Raw genomic sequence first — 24,918 nt, forward strand, 5'->3', positions numbered from 1 at the left:
ATATACCACATCTACCGCTTTCCCCTCGTTCACCTCCTTAGTCACCTTCTCAAAGAATTCAATAAGGTTTGTGAGGCACGACCTGCCCTTCACAAAACCATGCTGACTATCCTTGATCACATTATTCCTATCCAGATTTTCATAAATCCTATCCCTTACAATTTTCTCTAAGACTTTGCCCACAACAGAAGTGAGACTCACCGGCCTATAGTTACTAGAATGCTATGGAATTCTACTAAGGTACAAAATAAGTAGCTTTCTATTTATTTTTCAGTCCTTATGAATAGAAAAGAAGCTTTTAATAGGTTCATGTTCATCCACAAAACTGTATACTAATTTCTAATTCTAACTTGTTTTAAACAAAAAGCACAGGCAAACTATACAGGCAGGCTGGAAAATTTACTGCAATTATTTTTCATATTGGCAGTTATAAACTTCCAGCAGCCTAGAAGTTTTCCAAAGAAGCACCCCATTTGTGGGCGGCACGGTGGCACAGTGGTTAGCACTGCTGCCTCACAGCGCCAGAGACCCGGGTTCAATTCCCGACTCAGGCAACTGACTGTGTGGAGTTTGCACATTCTCCCCGTGTCTGCGTGGGTTTCCTCCGGGTGCTCCGGTTTCCTCCCACAGTCCAAAGATGTGCGGGTCAGGTGAATTGGCCATGCTAAATTGCCCATAGTGTTAGGTTAAAGGGGTAAATGTAGGGGTATGGGTGGGTTGCGCTTCGGCGGGTCGGTGTGGACTTGTTGGGCCGAAGGGCCTGTTTCCACACTGTAAGTAATCTAATCTAAAGTAGATAATGTCGAAAATTCCGAAGGAAATACAGTAAAAATAAAACATTAACACAGGCATTGTTTTTCAGGAAGCTAAATCAAGCAGCTCTAGAATTAGAATCTCTACAGTGTGGAAGCAGGCCCTTCGGCCCAACATGTCCATACCGGCCCTCTGAAGAGTAACCCACCCAGACACATTCTCCTACATTTTACTCCTGACTAATGCACATAACCTCCACATCCCTGAACACTATGGACAATTTAGCCTGGCCAATTTACCTAACCTGCACATCTCTGGACTGTGGGAGGAAACCCACGCTGACACAGGGTGAATTTGTAAACTCCACACAGGCAGTGACCCGAGGCAGACATCGAACCAGGTTCTTGGTGCTGTGAGGCACCAGTGAACCACCATGGCACCCTCTATTTAAAATGTCTTCCTTTGTGCTTTAACCTCCATTTATTATTTAGACAAATTCTGACAAAATATCAGACTTGAGTCTTTAGGAATGATAACGAGAGGTATATTTTAATAATTTGTCTTGGGAAATAATGTATAAAGAGAAAAACTAGAGGCCATAGGTTTAGGGTGAGAGGAGAAAGATTTAAAAGACACCTAAGGGTCAACGTTTTCACTCAGAATGGGGTACTTGTATGGAATGAGCTGCCAGAGGAAGTGGTGGAGGCTAGTACAATTGCAATATTTAAGAGGCACTTGGATGGGTATATGAATAGAATGGGTTTAGAGGGATATAGGCCAAATCCTGGAAAATGGGACTATATTTATATAGGATATCTGGTCAGCATGGACAAGTTGGACTGAAGGCTCTGTTTCCATGCTGTGTATCTTTACGAGTCTAACTGCCCTGATAAGTTTGCAAGGTAAAAACGAGGACTGCACCAGTTTCCTCATTTTCCCTCCCCCCACCTTACCCCAGTTCCAACCTTCCAGCTCAGCACTGTCCCCATGACCTGTCCTACCTGCCTATCTTCCTTTCCACCTATCCATTCCACCCTCCCCATGACCTATAACCTTCATCCCCACCCCTGCTCCTTGAATGCTGCCTGACCTTCTGTGCTTTTCCAGCACCACTCTAATTCAAACTCGGATAATTTTGCAGATGATATAAAGATAAGTGGAGGGGTTGGTTGTGGAAGTGGGGAGCTGCAGAAGGACTTGGACAATCTAGGAGAGTGAGCAAAGTGGCAAATGGTACATAATGTGGGAAACTGAGGTTATGCATTTGGTAGGAATACACTGCTTTCTAAATGGGGAAAGGCTTCGGAAATTTGAGTACAAAATGATTTAGGAAGCCTAGTTCAGAATCCTTGTAGGATGAACATGCAGACTCAGTTGGCAATAAGGAAAGCAAATACAATGTTAGCATTCATTTTGAGAGACTAGAATACAAGAGCAGGAATGTACTGCTGAAGCTGCATAAGGCTCTGGTTAGGCTGCATTTGGAAGGAAGGATGTGCTGGCATTGGAGAGGATCCAGAGGATATTTGCAATTATGATCCCAGGGATGAGGAACTTGTCATATGAAGAGTGGTTGAGGAATGTGGGTGGGTACTCAATGGAAATTTGAAGGATGAGAGTGGATCTGATCAATACTTACAAAATACTGAGAGGGCTGGATAGAGTGGATGTGGAGATGTTTCCACTAAGTGGATAAAACTAGGGCCTGAGGGCACAGCCTCAGAATCAAGGGACAACTCTTTATAACTGAGACTAAGAGGAATTTCTTCATCTAGAAGGTGGTGAAACTGTGGTGCTCATTGCTGCAGGAAGTTGTGGGTGCCAAGTTATTGAGTGTCTTTAAGACAGAGATGAAAAGGTTCTTGATTAGTAAGTGAATCAAGAGTTACAGGAAGAAGGCAGGAAAATGGTGTTGAGAAACATATCACCACGATTGAAAGAGCTGCATCCTGTTCTCCAAATTCCTCTGCCTCCGCTCGGATGAGGAGACATTCTACTCACGAGCATTCCAGGTGTCCACCTATTTTGATCAACGTGCTTTTCCTCCCTCTGTCATCCAGACAGCCCTCCACCTCACCACCTCCATTCCCTGTTCCATCACTCTAAACCCCCCTATCACAATAAAGACAGGGTTCCCCTTGTCCTCACCTACCACCCCACCAGTCTTCGCGTCCAACGCATCATCCTCAAACACTTCCACCAACTCCAAATAGACCCCACCACCAGGAACATCTCCCCCTCCCACCCCTCTTTGCCTTCCGTAAGGACCAATCCCTCGTACAGTCCTTGGTTCACTCCACTCCCACCACCAAACTGCAGGTACCTTCCCCTGCAACCGGAAAAGATGCAAAACCTGCCGGTACACCAACCCTCGTCACAACCATCCAGGGCCTCAAACAGTCCTTCCAGGTGTGACAGAGGTTACCTGCCTTTCTTCCAAACTAGTTTACCGCATCAGGTGCTCTCAACGTGGTCATCTCTATATCAGGGAGACCAAATGTAAACTTAGGGAATGGTTCACTAAGCATCACAGCTGGCACACAGGGGCTGACCAGACCTCTCCGTCACCACCCATTTCAATTCCCCCAACCATTCCCTTTCTGACATGACCATCCTTGGCCTTGTCCATTGCCAAATCAAACCACAGTGCCTATTGGAGGAACAACACTGATCTTCCACCTGGGCAGTCTACACTCCAGAAGAGGAGAAAGTGAGGTCTGCAGATGCTGGAGATCAAAGTTGAAACTTTATTGCTACCACAGTGCCTATTGGAGGAACAACACTGATCTTCCACCTGGGCAGTCTACACTCCAGAAGACTCAACATTAAGTTCTCCAAACTCAAATAACCTCCCTCCACATCCCCTGACTTCCTTCCCAGCCCCTCCCCCTCCCTTCCAATGTTCTCTGACACCAAACAGATTCATTCCTCCCATTGGCCAACCTTTAGCTGTCTCCACCTATCCCCACTTCACCACCCTGCCCCCACCTCCTCCTTTATCTGCAGCTCCCTTCACACCCACCCCCAGTCCTGAAGAAGGGTTATAGCCGACTTGTCCACCTCCTGATGCTGCCTGGCTTGCTGTGTTCTTCCAGTCTCCTGTCTGTCTACCTTGGATTGAATGATGGAGCAGACTCGATGGGTTGAATGGCCTAACTTTGCTCCTTTGTCTTATGGTTTCAGATTGTGACAACAGAAATGGATCTGTATGGTGTGTTTTAATGAAAGTATGGGTATAGAATCCTTCATCCGAAATTCCAAAATCCGAAAAGGTCCAAAATCTGAAGGTTTTTGTGAAATTTTTTTCTGTATAACAAGGTTGTTTGACGTGCGAACAGGTGACCCAACTCCACACCCATTCGACCCATGTCATTCAGATGCGATGTGGCGGCATGGCCCAGCATTGGCAGGCATCAACTGTATCGCAGCGCTGGTACTAGTCACACATGGGTCTGCTGTTCGATAAGATTCTTTTATTTCACTGTGACAGTATCATTTACTCTGAAATCCGAAAATTCCGAATTCTGAAAAACAACTGGCCCCAAGGATTTCAGATAAAGGATTGCGTATCTGTAATATGGTGATTATGTGCAAATATTTGGCAATTATAAGATATTACATCTCAGTTCAAGAATGAAAGAACCACCTGTGCCAAACTCCATAAAGTCCACTGCCCTTTTCCTTTTGTGCAAGTCTTCTAGATGTGATGTAGCTGTGGTGAGCATTGATTTAGTCAATGTACTTCTATGAACTATAACAATTTATTTCACCTATCACATGCAAAATTTATTTTTGCTTATGTTATGTTAATGTCATTGTATTAACTACCTACAGACACTTCTATATATTTTGAGTTTTAAATGATAACTCTTCTATCTCAGCAGATTTAATTCTCACTTCTGTCAAGTGCACTTTACTACACCAGCTAACAATTTAAAGTCTAAAAATGCTTTCAGTCCCAGTTGTGGTTACTTTTCAAATAACTCATGTTTGCATTATGCATCAAGTTGGCAATTATCCTGCTGGGAATCAAGCAGTAAAGATCAGACTCATGTACACAGTGGTGATAACCTGAAGTCTACCCAAGCCAGAAAGCAGCAATGAAACATCCCATCTGTGTTACATTATGAAGCATATACCCTAAAGATTAATTTCTTACTGAGACCTGAGGTTAGATTGCATATGGTCCATTTAATCATGATTTGACTAGTTTGCTGTAATATATCATTGGGAATTTTAATTGATTAACATATACTTCAATATCCAAACCATTTAGTATTTAATGAATAGTCTGCCCATTTGCTACCACATAAATTCAAGCAGGGCTAGTGAAGCATGTTATAACACAAATATCCAGTCTGCTCATTGAACTGAGTTTCTGAACAACTTGCATTTATACAATTATTTCTCATGTAACACTCTTGATGTGTTTTAAACCAAGGGGCTGCTAAATGGAAGTGTGTTAACCAATAATCAGTTTCCCATCCGGAATACAGAACAAGGTTAAGCCAAGTTGCTAAACTATAATTTTAACACTAAAAGCCTTTATATTCCTGAAACAACTTGCCCCATACTTTTACCAACACCTACTACTTATCTCCCACCTGTTGCTAGTCACCTTCCCACTTCCTTTTCTGACCGTGACCCTCACCAACTCTGTCTGTGACCCTCAGGTTCACTGATGTGCTCTTCCTGACTCTTGCACTCATCAACTTCAACTCTGACTCTGTACTCACTAATTCCCCCCATGATCCTTGTGCCTGTCAACTCCCTAATGCTTAACTCCCACCATAACCCTCACAGTAACTGGGGAGGAGGTTTGACTGCCACATAAACACAGTGGCAACAAGAGCAGGTCAGAGGCTAGGAATACTGCAGTGAGTAACTCATTTTCTGACTCCCCAAAGCCTGTCCACTATCTGCAAGGCTCAAGTCAGGAGTGTAATGCCCCAATAACACTCAATAACATCCAGGACAAAGCAGCCCATTTGGTTGGCACCACATTCACAAGCATCCACTCCCTCCACCACCATGCTCAGTAGCAGCAGTGTGTACTATCTACAAGATACACTGCAGAAATTCAACAAAGATCCTTAAGACAGCACCTTCCAAACCGACAATCACTTCCATCTAGAAAGACAAGAGCAGTAGATACATGGGAACACCAAGCCACTCACCATCCTGCTTTGGAAATATATATGTGTTCCTTCAATGTCGTTGGGTTGAAATCCTGGCATTCCCTCCCTAAGGGCATTGTGGGTCAACCCAAAGCAGGTGGACTGCAGTGGTTCAAGAAGGCAGCTCACCACCACCTTCTCAAGGGGCAACCAGGGACAGGCAATAAATGCTGGTCCAGCCAGTGATGCCCACATCGCACAAATGTTTTAAAGAGGCAAATTTTATTGAATTCAAATTCAACCATATGTCATTGTGGGATTTGAACCTGGATCACAGAATATTAGCAGGGTCTTTGGACAAATAGCTTCATGATAATACCACTCGATCATCCCCTCAAAGTGTTTTGGTCATTATGGTGATCTGCTGTGTTCCCATAACACATCCTGCAGAGAATTGTGGACATTAAGGACAGCGAGACTCTGAGAGAAGATTGCTCATTGGAGGAAGAAGAGGTTCAGGAGGTGAGGGAGCAGAAGGAACTGGAGGTCGAGTGAGAGAATGTAAGGTGCTCCAACTGCTCAGGGAGATGCCAGTCATAATCTATGGTCATGGAGATTTTGTCATCTTACCATGATTGTCAGGGATCATTTAATTCAGTTCAGCATAGCTCCTCTGAGCCAGGATGAAAGATGTAGTCTAGATGTCAGTCTGAGGTGCTTGAGCTAACACATCCAGCACAGCCTGAAATATCGAATCACTTATCAATGACAAGCGATTTACACCTGACCAGAGCTTGTGTCCTCACAATGGAGAGATCCTTGATTTTGTTCAATAACTTATACCACTTTCCTTGTTCTGTCAGCAATAAAACCAGTGTCATGTACGTGGTTTCAAATGTCAGTTGCCATAAAGTGTAAAGAATGCACCTTGTTGTCAATGATGGTGTGAAGGAACCCCTGGGACACACTCAGTGCTTCCTGCAATGTGAGAGTCTCTGCTCATACTCACTCATAAACCCTGTGATCTCAGAGGAGGTGAAACATGCCATTCACTTGACATTTCTGGTGGCCAACGTTTATATGAAGTTAATCCTCATCCCAGGGATACCCACAGGGGCATCTCAAAAGGCATTGGACTGCATCATATTTGATGTTGTTGCAAAGATCTCCACTATCAGAGGAATTAAATAAACTGATGATAATAGTGGAAGTCATGAGGAGTCTTATCCTTACCCGAGACAATCTCAGCCCATGCCTGGTTCCTGGGCTGTCTGGCGGGGTACATTATCTGGGATGTCTACTCAAACATCTCTCTATCACAATACAATTATTGGCTCCAAGCCTCACAATATCATATGCAAGCTAATCACCTGCATTTTCAATGATTAACAAACAGCTGACAGGTGAAATGTCAATGTCAGGGATCTCTCCCTGAAGAGTCCTACAACAAAAAAACTGCTCAAATTCCTTTCCATGCTTCCTTGACATATTGTGTAGTATTTAGTTTTAAAAAAATCTGTTAAAGTAACAATAATATGTTTATCACTGACATCATTGAAATGTCAGTTAGAGTCATAGAGTCAGAGAGATGCACAGTATTGAAACAGACCCTTCAATCCAACCCGTCCATGCCGATCAGATATTCCAACCCAATCTAGACCTACCTGCCAGCACCCGGCCCATATCCCTCCAAACCCTTCCGATTCATATACCCATCCAAATGCCTTTTAAATGTTGCAACTGTACCAGTCTCCACCACTTCCTCTGGCAGCTCATTCCATACACGTACCACCCTCTGAGTAAAAACGTTGCCCCTTAGGTCTCTTTTATATCTTTCCCCTCTCATCCTAAACCTATGCCCTCTAGTCCTGGACTCCCCGATCCCAGGGAAAAGACTTTGTCTACTTACCCTATCCAGGCGCCTCATAATTTTATAAACCTCTATAAGATCACTCCTCAGCCTCCGACGCTCCAAGGAAAACAGCCCCAGCCTGTTCAGCTTCTCCTGTAGCTCAAGTCTTCCAACCCTGGCAACATCTTTGGAAATCTTTTCTGAACCCTTTCAAGTTTTACAACATCTTTCCGATAAGAAGGAGACCAGAATTGCATGCAATATTCCAACAGTGGCCTAACCAATGTCCTGTACTCAATACTCTGACCAATAAAGGAAAGCATACCAAATGTCTTCTTCACTATCCTATCTACCTGCAACTCCACTTTCAAGTAGCTTTGAACCTGCACTGCAAGGTCTCTTTGTTCAGTAACACTCCCCAGGACCTTACCATTAAGTATGTAAGTCCTGCTAAGATTTGCTTTCCCGAAATGCAGCACCTCGCATTTATGTGAAATTATCCTCCAATAAAATAGAAAGAGGATCCATGTTTTACTGAGAAAGATTCTGTTTTGAAAGAATAATTTAACAGACAATTCTAAGTTAATTAGAATAATAAATATTTACTGATATAAAATGGTTTTCTAAAACAAATCACTGAAATAGGTAGGAGAAAGTGAGGTCTGCAGATGCTGGAGATCAAAGTTGAAACTTTATTGCTGGAACAGCACAGCAGGTCAGGCAGCATCCAGGGAACAGGAGATTCGACGTTTCGGGCACAGGCCCTTCTTCAGGAATGAGCAGAGAGTGTTCAGCAGGGGAAGATAAAAGGTAGGGAGGAGGGACTTGGAGGAGGGGCGTTGGAAATGTCTTCTTCTTGACCTCTCCGCCTCCACCCTACTCCGACCTATCACCCTCACCTTGACCTCTTTCCACCTATCACATTTCCAACGCCCCTCCTCCAAGTCCCTCCTCCCTACCTTTTATCTTCTCCTGCTGAACACTCTCTGCTCATTCCTGAAGAAGGGCCTGTGCCCGAAACGTCGAATCTCCTGTTCCCTGGATGCTGCCTGACCTGCTGTGCTGTTCCAGCAATAAAGTTTCAACACTGAAATAGGTACACAACCTACAAGGGGATGGTAACATTACTCACCAAGACAACAAATTGACCTACACTTTAGAATAACTGCATCATAGATTCTGAATTTGGCAGTGGAAGGTTTTGTAAGTTGCTCTGGGGTGAGGGGGTTGGGAGTAGGGAAGAGTGGCTGTGTTTGGATTTTCCCACACATTGTCCTGACATGATAGATGTGATTCCAGTTGAATGAGAAAGACGCTGGAGCAAGAAGTAGGAAGAGATAGGCAGCTGCTACCAGAAGCATGGAAGGGGTTTTGATTCCAATCTCCAGCAGAGGATTATTCAGAGCTGGGAAGGTAGGGTTCCAATTCAACCTCATGGAGCATTCTGATTTGTTGACACCAGAGCTTGATGGAGGAGATCAGTTGATACGGGTGGGCAGGTCTACGGAAAGCTGATAGGGGAGGGGAGGGAAATACCCAACCCAACCAACCTGTAGCACAGCATTTCAATCTCCAGCAGAGGATTATTCAGATCTGGGAAGGTAGGGTTCCAATTCAACCTCATGGAGCATTCTGATTTGTTGACACCAGAGCTTGATGGAGGAGATCAGTTGATACGGGTGGGCAGGGTTGGAATCAAACAAAGAGGATATATTTGCTGTTCTTGGCCCACAAGCAGTGCTGTAAAAATACTGACCATTTCCCTGAGGCATCTCTCATCTCCCTCAGTGAGTTCTGAAAAAGGGTCACTGGACCCGAAACGTTTGCTCTGTTTCTCTTTCCACAAATGGTACCTGACTTGCTGAGTTTTCCCAGCAATTTCCCATCCTCCATCTCCCCTCACGTTTGGGGTTTCCAGACACCTGGAAAACAACAACTTTCGGTTGAAGAACCTGGAGGCTGCCTGCCTCATTCAAATAATTAAGTACCAAGCCACCTCCTGAAGACAGGTTGGCCACATGCACCTATTCAGCATGGCAATGGGTTTGTAGTGGCAATGGAGTCAGGTTTGATTCTGAAAATTTTAGCAACACCGCAATTCTCAGCCATTGGTTTTTGGGAGTTCACATCCAATTTATATTATTGATGCTGGTCAGTGACTGATACCTATGTGGTCAGTGACTGCAATCCAACACTGCCAGCATAATTACAATGTTGGGTGGTATCGCAGTGTACATCCAATTTCCACAGCCAGGATGAGGTGTTTTTATCTTGCACATTTGCACTGTTGTGCAGAACACTGCTACAGAAATCAATCAACTTTAGTGAGCCTGAGTGACAGTACTCCCTTTCTCCGACTTTTAAAAAGATTTCATATTAAGTTTAAGTCCTTCCCAAGAAATCCATTCAATCATCCAGGTATTTGTAAATGTGGCTTTACCTGGATTTGGAAATATATTAACAATGATGCAAGATTATGTACCAAAAGACTATCTCGTTCTTCACAATTTCAATCTAGTCCAAAATCAATTTCCTTACTCTACCTCCTAAGTCACACTGCCACTTTCATTCTGATTTACATTCAAACTTGCCTCACATTAATACAAAGATGGTGGGTAAAATTGGCCTGGAATACTTATTAATTCAAGACTTAGTATCAATGTTATAAAAAAATTCATTTGGATTAAAAAAATAGTACATCACAAAAATATACTGGAGCAGATTTTCTAAGCATAATAACTGAAATGGTTAAGCCAGGTTCCCTTCCAGGTACACGCTCTTCACACCAATATTTCCTGTAATTGCTGTGCCTTGGAGCAGAACAATCTGTCCTAAAATCTTTACTAGCAACTTTGCACAATTTAGTGAAGTATATTCTTTGCAAGTTAAAAGAATTGTTCAGTGAAATGTAGCAATCCACATTAAGAAATACAGGAGGGTAAGTGCTGCAATGATCAAGTAATTATTGAATCTAGTCTAATAGTTTCTATGACCTAGCATTTTATCCATTATTACAGAAGACCACAGCATTTCAGCTAAAAATCATAATAAGCGATCATTTTGACAGTATACTACAATTGAAAAGCATGACATGAAGTAATGAATTTGAGTTACTCATTAAACAAATGACCCTGGAGAACCTGATTCATGCTTTGTGGGGAATGTGTGTAAATCAAAAGTGTCATACAGTTCAAATAGAATGTCAAGTTAAACCTGCTTGGAAAAGTATAGCATTAAATACTCTTAGATGAAAGAGGATTCAATGAGTTGAACTTCATAGGAACTTTTTTATGAGAAAGCTTTCTCGCTTTCTCTTATGCAGGTATAAATGTAGAACATGTGTATATATGAATGGTATGTATTTAATACCAGGGAACAAAATGATAAAAAGTCTACAGCCTATATGTAACATCAACTCAGCTTCCCAACATCTGTGAGTTTGTACAATTGAAGAATGAGCTAATTAGAGACAGGAACGTATTAGGAATAAGAGATCTAAAACTGACTAGGAGAAGCCAAATCTGCATTCAGAAGAGCAATGGACCTGTTGAAGTTGTGAATCCACAGGTTGAGTATATTCATAGTGGACTGATCCAGGTCTTGCATAGTGCTGACAGTTATGCTAGGCACCCAGGGCATAACAATCACGCACAAGTGACAGGATGCAATTACTGCAGAAAACAACAGTGCAAAAATGAAGGCATATTCAGAATGGGGAAACAAATGTTTTTACAACAGTTCATTGAATCATTTTGCACACAAGTGCATAGCTACAAAGAATCATGATAGACAGGTACAGCAACTGAAGATTCTGATGAATGACAAGGTTAAGATGTCTTGAAAGAGAATATAATCTCTAAATAGATGATAATGCAAGATTAGTTCAGCATCAACTGAGGAGAGTTCCAGCTGACCTTGAGGTCAGCCTGAAAGACAAGAGAGAATAATTGAAAAACAAACAGCAATCAAGAACGTGACAATTCCTATAGAATGGATCAACAGCATGGTCACAGGGTAACAAACTGGAAACCTGAGAGTATGCATTGAGCAATAGAATATCAATAAAGCCTTAAATAGGTTGCATTACCCTATGCAAAACACTGAAGGAATTTTTGGCTCAATTTGAAAAGGCAAAAATCTTTACCATTGAAGATGTAAAGGATATTTAGTGCCAAGTGTGGCTAGATTAAAGCAACAACCATTTATCCACATTTTGGATGCTCTTCAGGAAGTACAGATAGTTGTATACAGCAATTGGCATTTCCACTGGTCCACAGCTTATCCATGTCAACAACACAAGACTGTTTGTGATCTTTCTGGATTGGAGATAGTGGATGATCTGCTAGTTTTTGAATGTAGAAATACAATGGACAAAGCCATTGCTGATCACAATCAAAATCTACTAAGACTGCTTGACAGATCTCACCAGGTGAACTTGAAGTCGAAGAAGAAAAAATTGTAAATGAGGATATCAAGTACACAGGAGGGCATTTACTAACAGCAAATGGTCTTGCTTGTCTCTCCAACAATGGTGAAAGCAGTAGTAGTTATGCAGCGATGAACAGATGTAAAAGCTGTGCCATGATTTGTTGAATTTGTTAACTATTTGTCAACATTGTTGCCTAACCTATCATTGGAGTGTGAACTGTTACGCCAAATAATGGCCAAATACATTCAATGGTTACAGAATAAGGAACAGCATTCAATAAATCCAGCAAGTCGTGATGGAGTCGTCAGGGCTGAAATACCACAATGTAAATGAAGAAGTTAGCCTGCAGGGTGATATTAGTGAGACCAGCCTTGAAGCAACCCTATTGCAGCAAACTCAACTGGTTTCACCATTCATGGTACTAACACAAACACAAAGCTCAGGTTGAGAACAGCACTTGGCCATTGATTTTGCTTGTGAACATTTTCATTAACAGTGACCTGGAAGAGGTGAAGTGATAGTTGAGTCTGATGACAAGCTGTTGCTATCTGATCAAAAGCATCTGCAAAGAACTTTACTTCACTTCAAGAGATATCATCTGGATGTTACAAGCAAGGGGAGCAGATGCATATTGCAAATATACTGTCAAGAGCAACATCCAACGTTGGATTCGTGTCTTGGGCTGAAAACATTAGTTCACATCACCTCAGAGTTTAGATCTATGAACTTCCTATTTACTCCATCACAAAGTTTGCCAACTTCTCCCTCTTTAACATGACTCACCTCTGCTCTGCATCAATCCATTTGCTTTTGAAACTCTCAGATCTGCACATGCTGCCCTCACACTTGACATCATTAATGCTCTTACAGCTGGTTACCACCTTTCACCCTCTATAGACTTTAGCTTATTCAAACTTCTGCTACCCATATTCTAAGTCACACCAGCCCTGCTCTTACCTCCCGCCCCCCACTCCACTGCTCATCTTTCTACAAAATCCATTATAGCTTTGATTTTAAAATTTTCATCTTAGTGTGCACATTTCTTCACAGCTTTGCCCTTCTTTACCTCAGTAACCTCTTCTACTCTCTGAGAACTCTACATTCCTCCAATACTTGCCTCCTTCATGCCTGCTTCTCATCTTCACTGGGCCATGTTTTCGGTTTTCCTGGGCTGTAAGCTCTTGAATTTCCTCCCTGTTCCTCCCTGACTCTGTCTCTTAAGAGAGTCATTGAAACATCCATCCGACCACTTGTCTAATGTCCTTTTTTGGTAGATTACACTCCTGTGAAGCCCTTTGGGTCATGTTACTATTAGAGAGGTTCTATAGAAATGCAGGCTCTTGTTATTAGTGCTGGATACCTGAAAAACTGACAGTACATTGTTGATACACAGTTTCAGAATTTGCTCCAATAATTGTGCAGAGATCTTGCACACAACGTGCATACACAGCAGTAGCAAATAATTCGACAGTCCACAAAACATTTTACATTCACAGAACAAAACAACATACCTGCCCCTCTCGTGTGATTAAAGTCTCCTTTTATAACTTTACATGATTTTCCATTCCCGTTGCACACTCCACAATGATCTTCTCTGGCTGAGGAATCTAACATGCCATCACAGCCAATTTTCTATGGAAAATTAAACAAGTTTTTTTTACTGAAATACCTTCACCCATTTTATTATGGTCATTACATATCAGTTTATTAAGAATATTTAAGGAGGAACTTAACATTGATGACCAGTTGAACCAATTGGGCAAGTAGTTAAAATTGCCATCTACCATCTATGAGGTACAACTCAGGAATGTGATGGAATATTTCCCACTTACCTGGTTGACTGCTGCTCTAACAACACTCAAGTAGCTTAACATCTCTCAGAACAAAGCATCTCATCCACATTAAAACTTACTCTCTACATCACTAACTCACAGTGACAGCAGTGTGTACCACTATAAGATGTGCTCCAAGAACTCACCAAGGCGCCTTCCAAACTCAGGTTCAACCATCTAGAAGGACAAGGGCAGCAGATGAATGGTGAAATCACATTTGCAAATTCCCCTCCAAGCCACATACCATCCTGGCTTGGAACCTCCTCCACATTCCCTGTGTTACCAGGTCAAAATTCTCAAACTCCCTTCCTACCAGCATTGTAATGCTATGTACTCCCTGTGGACTGCAGTCAGTGTTCAGGCTAGTGGCTCACTACTACTGGACCATCATAAGGGCAATTAGGGATGGGAAATAAATGTTGGCCCACCCAGTGACACCCACATCCTGGGGAAAAATAATTATAAAAGAAATAGACACTATGATTTTGTGGTCATGCATCTGATTGATAGGGTGATGAGATCTTTATGTTTATCATGTTACTGCATACTTCCTTTAGCTGTGAAGTGAGCCTGAGGAAAGGGATGCTAATTTCCTAGTACTTCCCCAAGGCCATCTGTAATCTATTTGTTCAAACTGGTAAGTGTTCTGTGGGAGCTTTGCCCAGATTTACGATAACTGGTCTTGCACTATACACCCTCCTAGTGCTTAAATCCTGAACTATTCAAGCTTGCAAGCTGTGAGATTCCTTATTCTATTGACAGTAACCAATGTTGGCAAGTCAGGTCTGGAGATATGATTCCCACAGCCTCTAGATTCTGCTTCCAAATTGCACTTCGAGCATATGCATAACACTGTAACATTTCTCCAACTTGTCTCACAACAATCAGCTGCAAGGGCAAGGTGAGACCCGCACAAACATTAATTAGTTCAAAATACAAACCAAAATCTATTTATGTACAATAAAATGCAAAATCTGCTCATAAGGGAATAGGTAAAGCTAGACACCTTTGGTTAAAAATTTCCCTTTTGGTGCCATTGGCAATATGAGACCATATGCAACCTAAAGCATTAGTTTTACAAAACAAAGTTATTGCTCACGTTTTTACTGCAATTCATTTGTTTAATTACAATTGTAAACTTTTCCATATGTCAGCAACAAAAAACAATGTTTTAGAATGTAAGTATTTTCCTTTGTTTTCTTGTGAAATAACTCCACAGAGGCTGGAACAGAACCCCTGACACTCCTGTTGATATATATTTTATTAAACAAATTACAAAACAGTTTACAAAAAACATTAACAGCTGTACACAAGAGACAGCAATTTTACAAGGGAGAGGAGCAGCAAAGCTAGGCCCCGAACCCTACCGTTCAACCATTTTACAGGGAGAGGAGGACAAACCTCAAATCCCAGTTCCACATATGACAAGACAGTGACAATGACATTTGTACATTAGACAATACCGTTACATACAAAAGTGCAGACAATACAGACCCAGCAAGCCCCCGCCCCTCCCCACTCCTGTTTATATCTGTCAGCCAGGGCTTCCTGATTGGATCAGATTAACAGCCCCATTCAGAGAGCTCATTTTCCATGAGGTCCATCTGGCTGACCTCATTGCAGCTTTATTGATACAGATGAAATATATTTATCACATTAAATAAGAGTTTTTCATAAATGTTTAATCCATCAGCTGTAATCAGTTTGATTTTAATGGACTGTCAATAGGAGGCAAGGGCCATCCATTAATGAGATGGCTTATGATGTCCATCAGCCGTCCTCGCTCTCAATCAGAGAGAGATAGACTATGAGACCTGCCTGCAAGGCAACCAGAGATAGAACCCCAGGTGTCTGTCCAATATGAGATTTTGTTATTTTGATCACTTTGCTGGCACTTGCAGTATAGCCCAGATTATATCTTCGGAATGATTGGCTTGTGCTGTATAGATTGGCCTTGCAGAGAGAGCTTATGGGTGATGACATGGAGGATCACCTTGCATGCTCAGTTGATGAGGCCTTCCCATATCCTTGGCACTACCTGTCCCTGCCCAAATGTTTGGGTCATTTGTAAACTTGGCAACAATGCCCTCAGTTCCTTCATCCAAATTATTCAGAACCTCTTTTGCCACTGCAGGTGATGAACAGCAGCTGTCTGCATCTGAGGGCTTTGCTTGAAGCTGACTGCCCCTCCCCTCTGCAATGGCAGAGGAGGCTCTGAAAAATGACCCAAACATTTGGGCAGGGACAGGTAGTGCCGAGGATATGGGAAGGCTTCTCTTGTTTTCTTGCTACCCAGACTCTGCTGGTCACCCTGTGGTCATGACCAATGTCTTCTCTTCTCTGGGTCATTAGTGGACTCATCAACTGAGCATGCAAGGTGATCCTCCATGTCATCACCCATAAGCTCTCTGCAAGGCCAATCTATACAGCACAAACCAAGTGGAGTTCAGTTGGCTGCCCCTGCTTGCTGGAGAGATGAGTGAGGAACTGATAGGTTGAGCTGTCGCCTTGTCGACCTCTTGTCCTGATAATGCCTATCTGTGGTGATTGACACTACAAGGGTTTGTAAATCTGAACCCCTATTTCAAATCTCTGGATTGGGTCACATTCTCCATTAGCATAATCAGTCTCCCATGGAGCATGGTGCAAGTTAAGACGAGAGCATTGTGGTCTGGATGAACTCTTCCAATGCCCTTGCAAGTTTCACATAGTCGTTGGGATCTCCCCCAAATCTCTGCACATCCACTCAGCACTTCTCGATGAAGACTATTGCAAAAGCTTTGGCATTGTCATTTTTACCAATGAATTGGGCTCCTCCACTATTGATGCAGAGAATATCCATGGAGCATTCTCTTCCAGTGGAGTGTTTAATTGTCCACTGCCATCCATGACTACACGGGGCAGGACTGCAGAGTTGAGGTTTGATCTGCTGTTGAATTTGCCCCCGTCAATGCCTCTGAGCCTGCTCAGTGAAACTCTGCTGCTGAGGTTGGCAGCTATTCATTGGTAAGCCAGCACTGAATTGAAACAGGAAGTTGGGGTCAAGTGGGAGCAGAAAATGTGCTCAGCTTCCCCTGTGTCACTCGTTCACTTTCTGTTAAACTCTGGCCTGTGGCTGCCTTATAAATACATGCTCAATTTTTGTACCATGTAAAGGTCCTGTAAATTATAACATTAAGTTTACAGTCATTAGAAAAATATCCTGAAACTTTCATCAGAAATTCTGAGTTAAAGTTTGCAATTTATGACATACCTGACTTACATATTTGAATAGGAATGCAGATTCTATTGCAGTATTTAAGAAATTAGAATATTGTTACCTATATAATCCTTACTTATTGCCTTGTTGAAACATGTTATATATGACACAGGTTAGAGCAATGAACAAAATTTCTTTTTTATGAAGCACTGTTGTTCAATGTACTCCATTTATACACCATTTTGGTAATCTCATACATTTATCTCGAATAATCCTCTGTACTAAGAGGAAGTAATACTATCTACTTAACTTTAATCTAATTGTTGAAACTTTATTGCTGGAACAGCACAGCAGGTCAGGCAGCATCCAGGGAACAGGAGATTCGACGTTTCGGGCACAGGCCCTTCTTCAGGAATGAGCAGAGAGTGTTCAGCAGGAGAAGATAAAAGGTAGGGAGGAGGGACTTGGAGGAGGGGCGTTGGAAATGTGATAGGTGGAAAGAGGTCAAGGTGAGGGTGATAGGTCGGAGTAGGATGGAGGCGGAGAGGTCAACAAGAAGACTGCAGGTCAGGAAGGCGACGTGGTCGACGGTGCCCTCCACCGCATCTCCTCCACTTCCAACTCCCCTCCTCCAAGTCCCTCCTCCCTACCTTTTATCTTCTCCTGCTGAACACTCTCTGCTCATTCCTGAAGAAGGGCCTGTGCCCGAAACGTCGAATCTCCTGTTCCCTGGATGCTGTCTGACCTGCTGTGCTGTTCCAGCAATAAAGTTTCAACTTTGATCTCCAGCATCTGCAGACCTCACTTTCTCCTCGAAGATTTAATCTAATTGTCCCTAACACACTGAACACGGTTTTTTAGTTCTGCTAGTATCTTTATGACATCATCTGTTAACATTTTTAAATACTTCTAAACTTCAAACATTTGCTGTTTTGTGGCTTTTCAAGTTGTACTCTAGCATTTATCATCTTACACAAAGACCTTTTCTAAACCAAATCATTTCAGAAAATCAAAGTCAACATAAACATTTTAAAATTGGATGTGTAAATCTAAAGATCTAAAGGGTATTTTACTGCTACGTTTAACTTGTAAATATAATTTGGTTGTTCTTTGATTGAGAATTTTAAAATGTAAAAAGGACATAAAAAGGGAAAAAAAACAATCGAAAGCTTGACAATAGCCAAGGCAGATGGAAGGAAAAAGTTAAGGATGAAGTTCGACTGAAGTAACATTTTAGCGAAGGTACTGTGGAGGGAAATGTAACAGCAGAAGTCAAGCTTCTCTCAATCTGCCCAATAATCATTTGCTACAATATTTCAGCTTACTCAATCTCCAAAATAACCCTCCTCAAAGGGAAGAGTTTAAACTACAGTTAGTTCTCGGACCACCACCCATAACTTGTTCTCCAGTACGTTGATGATATTATTGGTACTGCTTCCCTCTTTCGTCCAGAATTGAAAACATTAGTCAATTTCGTTTCCAATTTCTACCCTTCCTTCACCTTCACCTGGTTCATCTCTGACTCCTCTCTTCCTTTCCTTTATAGCTTGGCTTCCATCTCTGGAGGTAGGCTGACCATCATAAGACTTTACCTATAGGAGCAGAGTTAGGTAATGTGGCCCAACAACACTGCTCTCCTAATCAATTAGGGCTGATATGTTTTTCAACCCCATTCTCTTGCTTTATCCTTTATCCCTATTCAAGAACTTATCTATCCCTGTCTTAAATACTTTCAATGATTTGGTCTCCACAGCCCTCTGCAGCATTGCGTTCCACAGATTTGCCCCCCCCCCCCTCGCTGGCTGAAGAGATTCCGCCTCATGTCACCGATATCTATTACAAACCCACCAAATCCCACAGTTACTTCAACCATACATTCTCACACACTGCTACCTGCAAGGACTGCATCTTATTCTTCCAGTTTCTCCATCTCTGTCATATCTGTTGTGAAGATACCACTTTCCACAGGGGGCTTCAAAAATTTCCACCATATTCCTCAACCGAGGATTCGCCACAACTGTGGTTGACAGGGGCCTCAGCTATGTCTGGCCCATCTTTTGCACCTCTGCCCTCACCCCTTCCCCTTCCTCCCACAACACTCCCACAACTCCCCAGGTCCTCACTTACCATCCCAACAGCATCTGCATCCAAAGCATTGCAAGCCACTATTTCTACCATCTCAAATGGGATGTCATCACCAGACACATCATCCTCATCCCTCTCCTGTCAGCTTTCCACAGGAACCGTTCCCTCTGGGACACATTGGTCCACTCCTCCTCCATTCCCAACACCTAAAAATAGCCCTACAGCACCTCCCCCAGCAATTGCAAATTGCTTAATAATATGGACCAGACCAAACCCCCTCAAAATGTATTAGGAAAATAGCCTAGACCCTAACATCTTCCTATTTTAAAAGTAAGTGTAAGACATTGTGTTCCAGCTGCAATTTGATTTGTCGAACTACTCAACCTTAAGCAAAACACACTTTATTTTCACACTACAGTTAAAATACAGAAAAAGTAAAAATAAAAAAGAAAAGAATTGGCTTAATTATAATTCTATGGAAATGCATAACAAAATAATACATATATTAACTACTTCTAATTAACTGCTCCAATATAGCAACATTCCATCAACACATCCTTGGCAAAGGCAAGTTCAGTAAAATAGATTGTCTCGCATACAATTCTAGCAGCAGAAAGAGAACCCCAGCTTTTAGCTGTAACAGAGAGGGGAATTAGAGCTTCCACATCAGTTTCAAGATCTCAGCAACTGCTGAAAACTAAAACTAAAAATCCTTGTTCTGTGGGAGCTGACCCCACCCATTCAGGCTTATTCTATTGCTCCAACTTCAAAAAAAGACTCAAGGTCTCACAAGCTATTTACTTTATTGGTTTTGAGCAGACTGCTTGGCGTCTCTGTCTCAATCTTTCTTCATTGAAAAAACAGGATGAATACATAAATCCATAGTAATGTCACAATAACACCTGCCCATTTACCTCTTCTCTCCTCATTATCCAAGGCCCCAGACACCTTCCACGTGAAGCAACACTTACCTGCACTTCACTCAATCTAGGCTACTGTATTCACTGCTCACATTGTCGTCTCTTCTCCACTGGGGAGACAAAGCTCAGACTCTGTGACAATTTTATAAAACAGCCACGTTCTGTCCATAAAAATGACCCTGAGCTTCCAGTCACCTGCTACTTCAAGAAACCATCATGTTTACATTGCCAACATCTCTGTCTCAGCCCTGCTGCAGTGTTCCAGCGAAGTTCAGCACAAGCTCAAAGAACAGCATTTCATTTTCTATTTGGGAACCCTGCAGCCTCCAGGACTCAACACTAAGAGGTTGGACACCATCCAAGATAAAACACCTGGTTTGATTGGCACTACATCCACAAGTGTCCATTCCCTCCACCAGCGATACTCAGTGGCAGTAGGGTGTGCTATCCACAAGATGCACTGCAGAAATTCACCAAAGATCCCCAGATCTTCCATACCCATTATCACTTCCAGCTTGAGAGACAAGGGCAGTAGATCCATGGGAACATCAGCACCTGCAAATTCTGCTCCAAATCACTCATCATCCTGACTTGGAAACATATTGATGTCCCTTTACTGTTGCTGGGGCAAAATCCTGGGATTACCTTCCTAAGCACATTATGGGTCAACCCACACCTTGTGGACTACAGATGTTCAAGCAGGAAGCTCACCATCACCTTCGCAAGGGCAACTAGGGATGGGCAATAAATACTGGCCAGCCAGCGACACGAGTAAATAAAAGAATATCAAACCTCTTTAATTCTGTTAGAATTTTACAGGTTTCTATGAGATTCACCCTCATTTTTCTAAATGCCAGTGAATACAATCCTGAGCAACTCAGTCTCTCCTTTTACGTTAGTACTGCATCAGAGGAATCATCTGGTAAACCTTTGCTGCACTCTTTCTGTAACAAGAAAATCCTTCCTCAGATAAGGGGACCAAAACTGTACACAATATTCCAGACATGGTGTTGTCTCGCCAATGCTCCATATACTTACAGCAAGACATTCTCGTTCCTGTACTCAAATCCTCTCACTATGAAGGACAATGTACAGTGTGCCTTCTTTGTTGTCTACTGCAACTGCACGCTTACTTTCAGCAACTGGTGCATTAGGAAACATAGAAAATGCTCAAGTTACAGACATTCATAACATAATCTGGCTTCCTATTTTTGCACCAGAGCCGATAACTTCATTCTTATCCACATTACACTACATCAGCCGTGCATTTGCCCATTCCCTCAGCCTGTCCAGTTCACACTGCAACATCTCTGCATCCTCCTCACAGTTCACCCTTCCGTCCAGCTTTGTGACAACTACAATGTTTCAGGTATCACATTTAGTTCCCTCATCTAAGTCATAGCTAGGGTCCTGGTACCGTTCGCAGTGGTACCCCATTGGTCACTTCTGAGCCATTCAGAAAAAGGCCCATTTATTATTTTTCTTATTTTCCTTTTATCTTCCTTTTTTTCCCCATACACTATCCCCTAATCCCTGCACTTTAATTTTACACACTAAACTCTTCTGTGGGACTTTGTTGAAAACCTTCTGAAAGTCCAAATTTTCTCACTACACTCCTCAGTACTATCTAATTTCATAATTAAACAATCCTTATAATCAGGCCAGAATTACACCACATATTGGCTCTTGGATTTTACTCCATAGTTGCCTCACACAAGCCAGTGAGACGATTCTGCTTGGTTTCCTTTCTCACTTTCCTAGATGGCCCTGGGGTATTTTATGAATAGGGATAAGAAAGGGGGACATCAAATCTCATCCTAATTTGTTGCTTTATTTCTAATTTACTGAAGGAACAGCTTTCAATAACAAGAATTAATGAAATGTGAACTCAATTTATGTGTATTCCTGAATTTAATTCAGCCTGTTTATGCTTTATTGGGGAAATTCTTCATATAAATTAATTTGACTTGCTAAGTAGATTTGGCCCCGCACAAAGTAAAATAGGGAAAATGAAATAACAAGAACACAGCTGAATCCCAAAGGTGAAGCGAGGGTGACAGCCTTTCATACCAAGATGACCTTTGACCATGTGGAAAGAAGGAACTCTGATAAATTTAATGGAAAGCAGGAAGAACCTCCCCGCTGGTTGGAGTGATCCCTAACACAAAGCAAGATGATTATGGCTGTTGGACACTGAAGATTTCAGCTGAACAGACATAATGTGGTCTCCTCTACATTGATTTGGCTCCTCCAAATCAAATAATAGGTGTCATCTCAGCTCAGACAATGCATTAAAAGTGTGAAGGTAAAGTCTGTACAAATGTTGAGTCAATTCTATTTCTAAAGTGGGGCTTACAGAATCTTACATGGATTTATGCAGTTTTTGAGCAAAATAAAATGTACTTCTGCAAATACAAATTTACCCCATAAACTTATATGTGTGTGCATGCAGGAGAGACAGAGTGAGTGTATGCATGTGGGTGTGATTACATGTGAAAGAATGTGTCTATGTGTGTGTGTGTAAGCTTTATCAAGTATGTGCATGAATGTGATGGGCCTGTGAGAAGTGCGTGTGTGGAGGTGAGTGCAGAGGGTACATGTGTGTGTGTATGAGAGAGAGCTTGTGTATGAGAGAGGGTCTGTGTGTGTGCGTGTGTTGTGTGTGCGTGTGCGTGCGTGTGCGTGTGTGCGCGTGTGTGTGCGTGCGAGAGAGAGAGAGAGAGAGAGCATAGTGCAATGGTGGTCACCTGTAGCCTGACCTGCCATCCCCATGGATACCGAACTTGGCGACCAGCCTCTGCTCAGCCACTTTGCTTTGTTGCTTATCCCGAAATCCACCTTGGAGGATGGTCACCTGGCGGTCCGAGGCTGAATGTCCTGGACTGCTGAAGTGTTCCCTGACTGGGAGGGAACACTCTTGTCAGGTGATCGTTGCACGGTGTTCATTTATTCGTTGTCGTAGCATCTGTTCAGTTTCACCAAGATACCAGGCCTCTCATTTTGGAAATAGAATTACACTTTGGAAATAGAATTGACTCAACATTGGTACAGACTTTACCTTAACATATTTAATGTATTGTCTGAGATGAAATGACACCTATTATTAGATAAGCTGATGCCACCTTGAGAATGTAATTCTGGGATTTACAAATTAAAGAACCTAAACCACCATATCCCATCCATTCCATCCCACCATAACACATTGAGTTAGACCCCATCTAAAGCCGCCTGACATCACCATAGGAAACAACATCACCATAGGAAATAACATCACCACAGGAAATAACATCACCAACTCAAAGAAACCCAAACATATAAATAGAAAGCAGGAATCATGTACACTGCTTCGCCTGAGGCTGACTGAAGATGTTACCTCGTAGGGTGACAAAACGTCTGGAAATGAACCTCCCAGCTCAGTGAGCAAACCTACATCCCGAACCTCAACCTGAGCTACAAATCTTCTCAAAACCTGCTAATATCCCATACTAAAAAAGAACAAAGAAAAGTTACAGCCCAGGAACAGGCCCTTTGGTCCTCCATGCCTGAGCCGACCTAAATCTACTGTCTAAACCGATCACCCAATTCCTAAGGATCTGTATCCCTCTGCTCCCCACCTACTCATGCATTTGTCCTGATGCACCTTAAATGAATCTACCGTGCCTGCCTCTACTACCTCTGTTGGCAATGCATTCCAGGTACCTACCACCCTCTGTGTAAAGTACTTTCTGCGTGTATTCCCCTCAAACTTTTCACCTCTCACCTTGAAAGCATGACCTCTTGATATTGAATCCTTCACACTGGGAAAAAGCCTGTCTCTATCTACCCTGTCTATACCCTTCATGATTTTGTAAACCTCAATCAGGTCCCCCCTTTTTTCTAATTAAAATATTCCTAACCTAATCAACCTCTCTTCATAGCTAGCACCTTCCATACCAGACAACATCCTTGTAAACCTTCTCTGCACCCTCTCCAAAGCGTCCACATCCTTTTGGTAATGTGGTGACCAGAACTGTATGCAGTATTGTAAATGCAGCCGAATCAATGTCTTGTACAATTTTAACATGACCTGCCACCTCTTATATTCAATACCCTGTCTGATGAAGGCAAGCATACCATATGCCTTCTTGACCACTCTATCCAGGAGAAAGTGAGGTCTGCAGATGCTGGAGATCAAAGTTGAAACTTTATTGCTGGAACAGCACAGCAGGTCAGGCAGCATCCAGGGAACAGGAGATTCGACGTTTCGGGCACAGGCCCTTCTTCAGGAATGAGCAGAGAGTGTTCAGCAGGAGAAGATAAAAGGTAGGGAGGAGGGACTTGGAGGAGGGGCGTTGGAAATGTGATAGGTGGAAAGAGGTCAAGGTGAGGGTGATAGGTCGGAGTAGGATGGAGGCGGAGAGGTCAAGAAGAAGACTGCAGGTCAGGAAGGCGACCTCACTTTCTCCTGTATCCCATTGCAGACGACCTGCCCTCCCCCTGTCTGTATTCCATTGCAGACGCTCTGCCCTCCCACTGTCTGTATCCCATTACCGACGATCTGCCCTCCCCTGTCTGTATCTCATTGCAGACGATCTGACCCTCCCCCTGTCTGTATCCCATTGCAGACGCTCTGTCTCCATTTGACATCTTATTGAATGACTATCCTGGTGCATGAGCAAACTGAGCTCCATCTCCTTCATCCGGTTCATTAGAATAGATTGCAATTTGTTGATGATCTCATACAGATCCCTG

At 42.6% G+C, this 24,918-nt stretch overlaps 1 protein-coding gene across 2 annotated transcripts in view; it reads right to left on the reverse strand.

The window, feature by feature from the left end:
- LOC122563838 (A disintegrin and metalloproteinase with thrombospondin motifs 19-like) overlaps nt 1-24,918 on the reverse strand; it is a 526,911-nt gene that overhangs the window by 159,548 nt on the left and 342,445 nt on the right. For both annotated transcript variants that reach the window (XM_043718038.1, XM_043718033.1), the window contains exon 14: nt 13,663-13,783. In XM_043718038.1, coding sequence (XP_043573973.1) covers nt 13,663-13,783 — 121 coding nt within the window. The remainder of the gene's footprint in view (nt 1-13,662; nt 13,784-24,918) is intronic.

Source organism: Chiloscyllium plagiosum, chromosome 2 (assembly GCF_004010195.1).
Source record: "Chiloscyllium plagiosum isolate BGI_BamShark_2017 chromosome 2, ASM401019v2, whole genome shotgun sequence".
Classification (NCBI taxonomy): Eukaryota; Metazoa; Chordata; class Chondrichthyes; order Orectolobiformes; family Hemiscylliidae; genus Chiloscyllium; species Chiloscyllium plagiosum.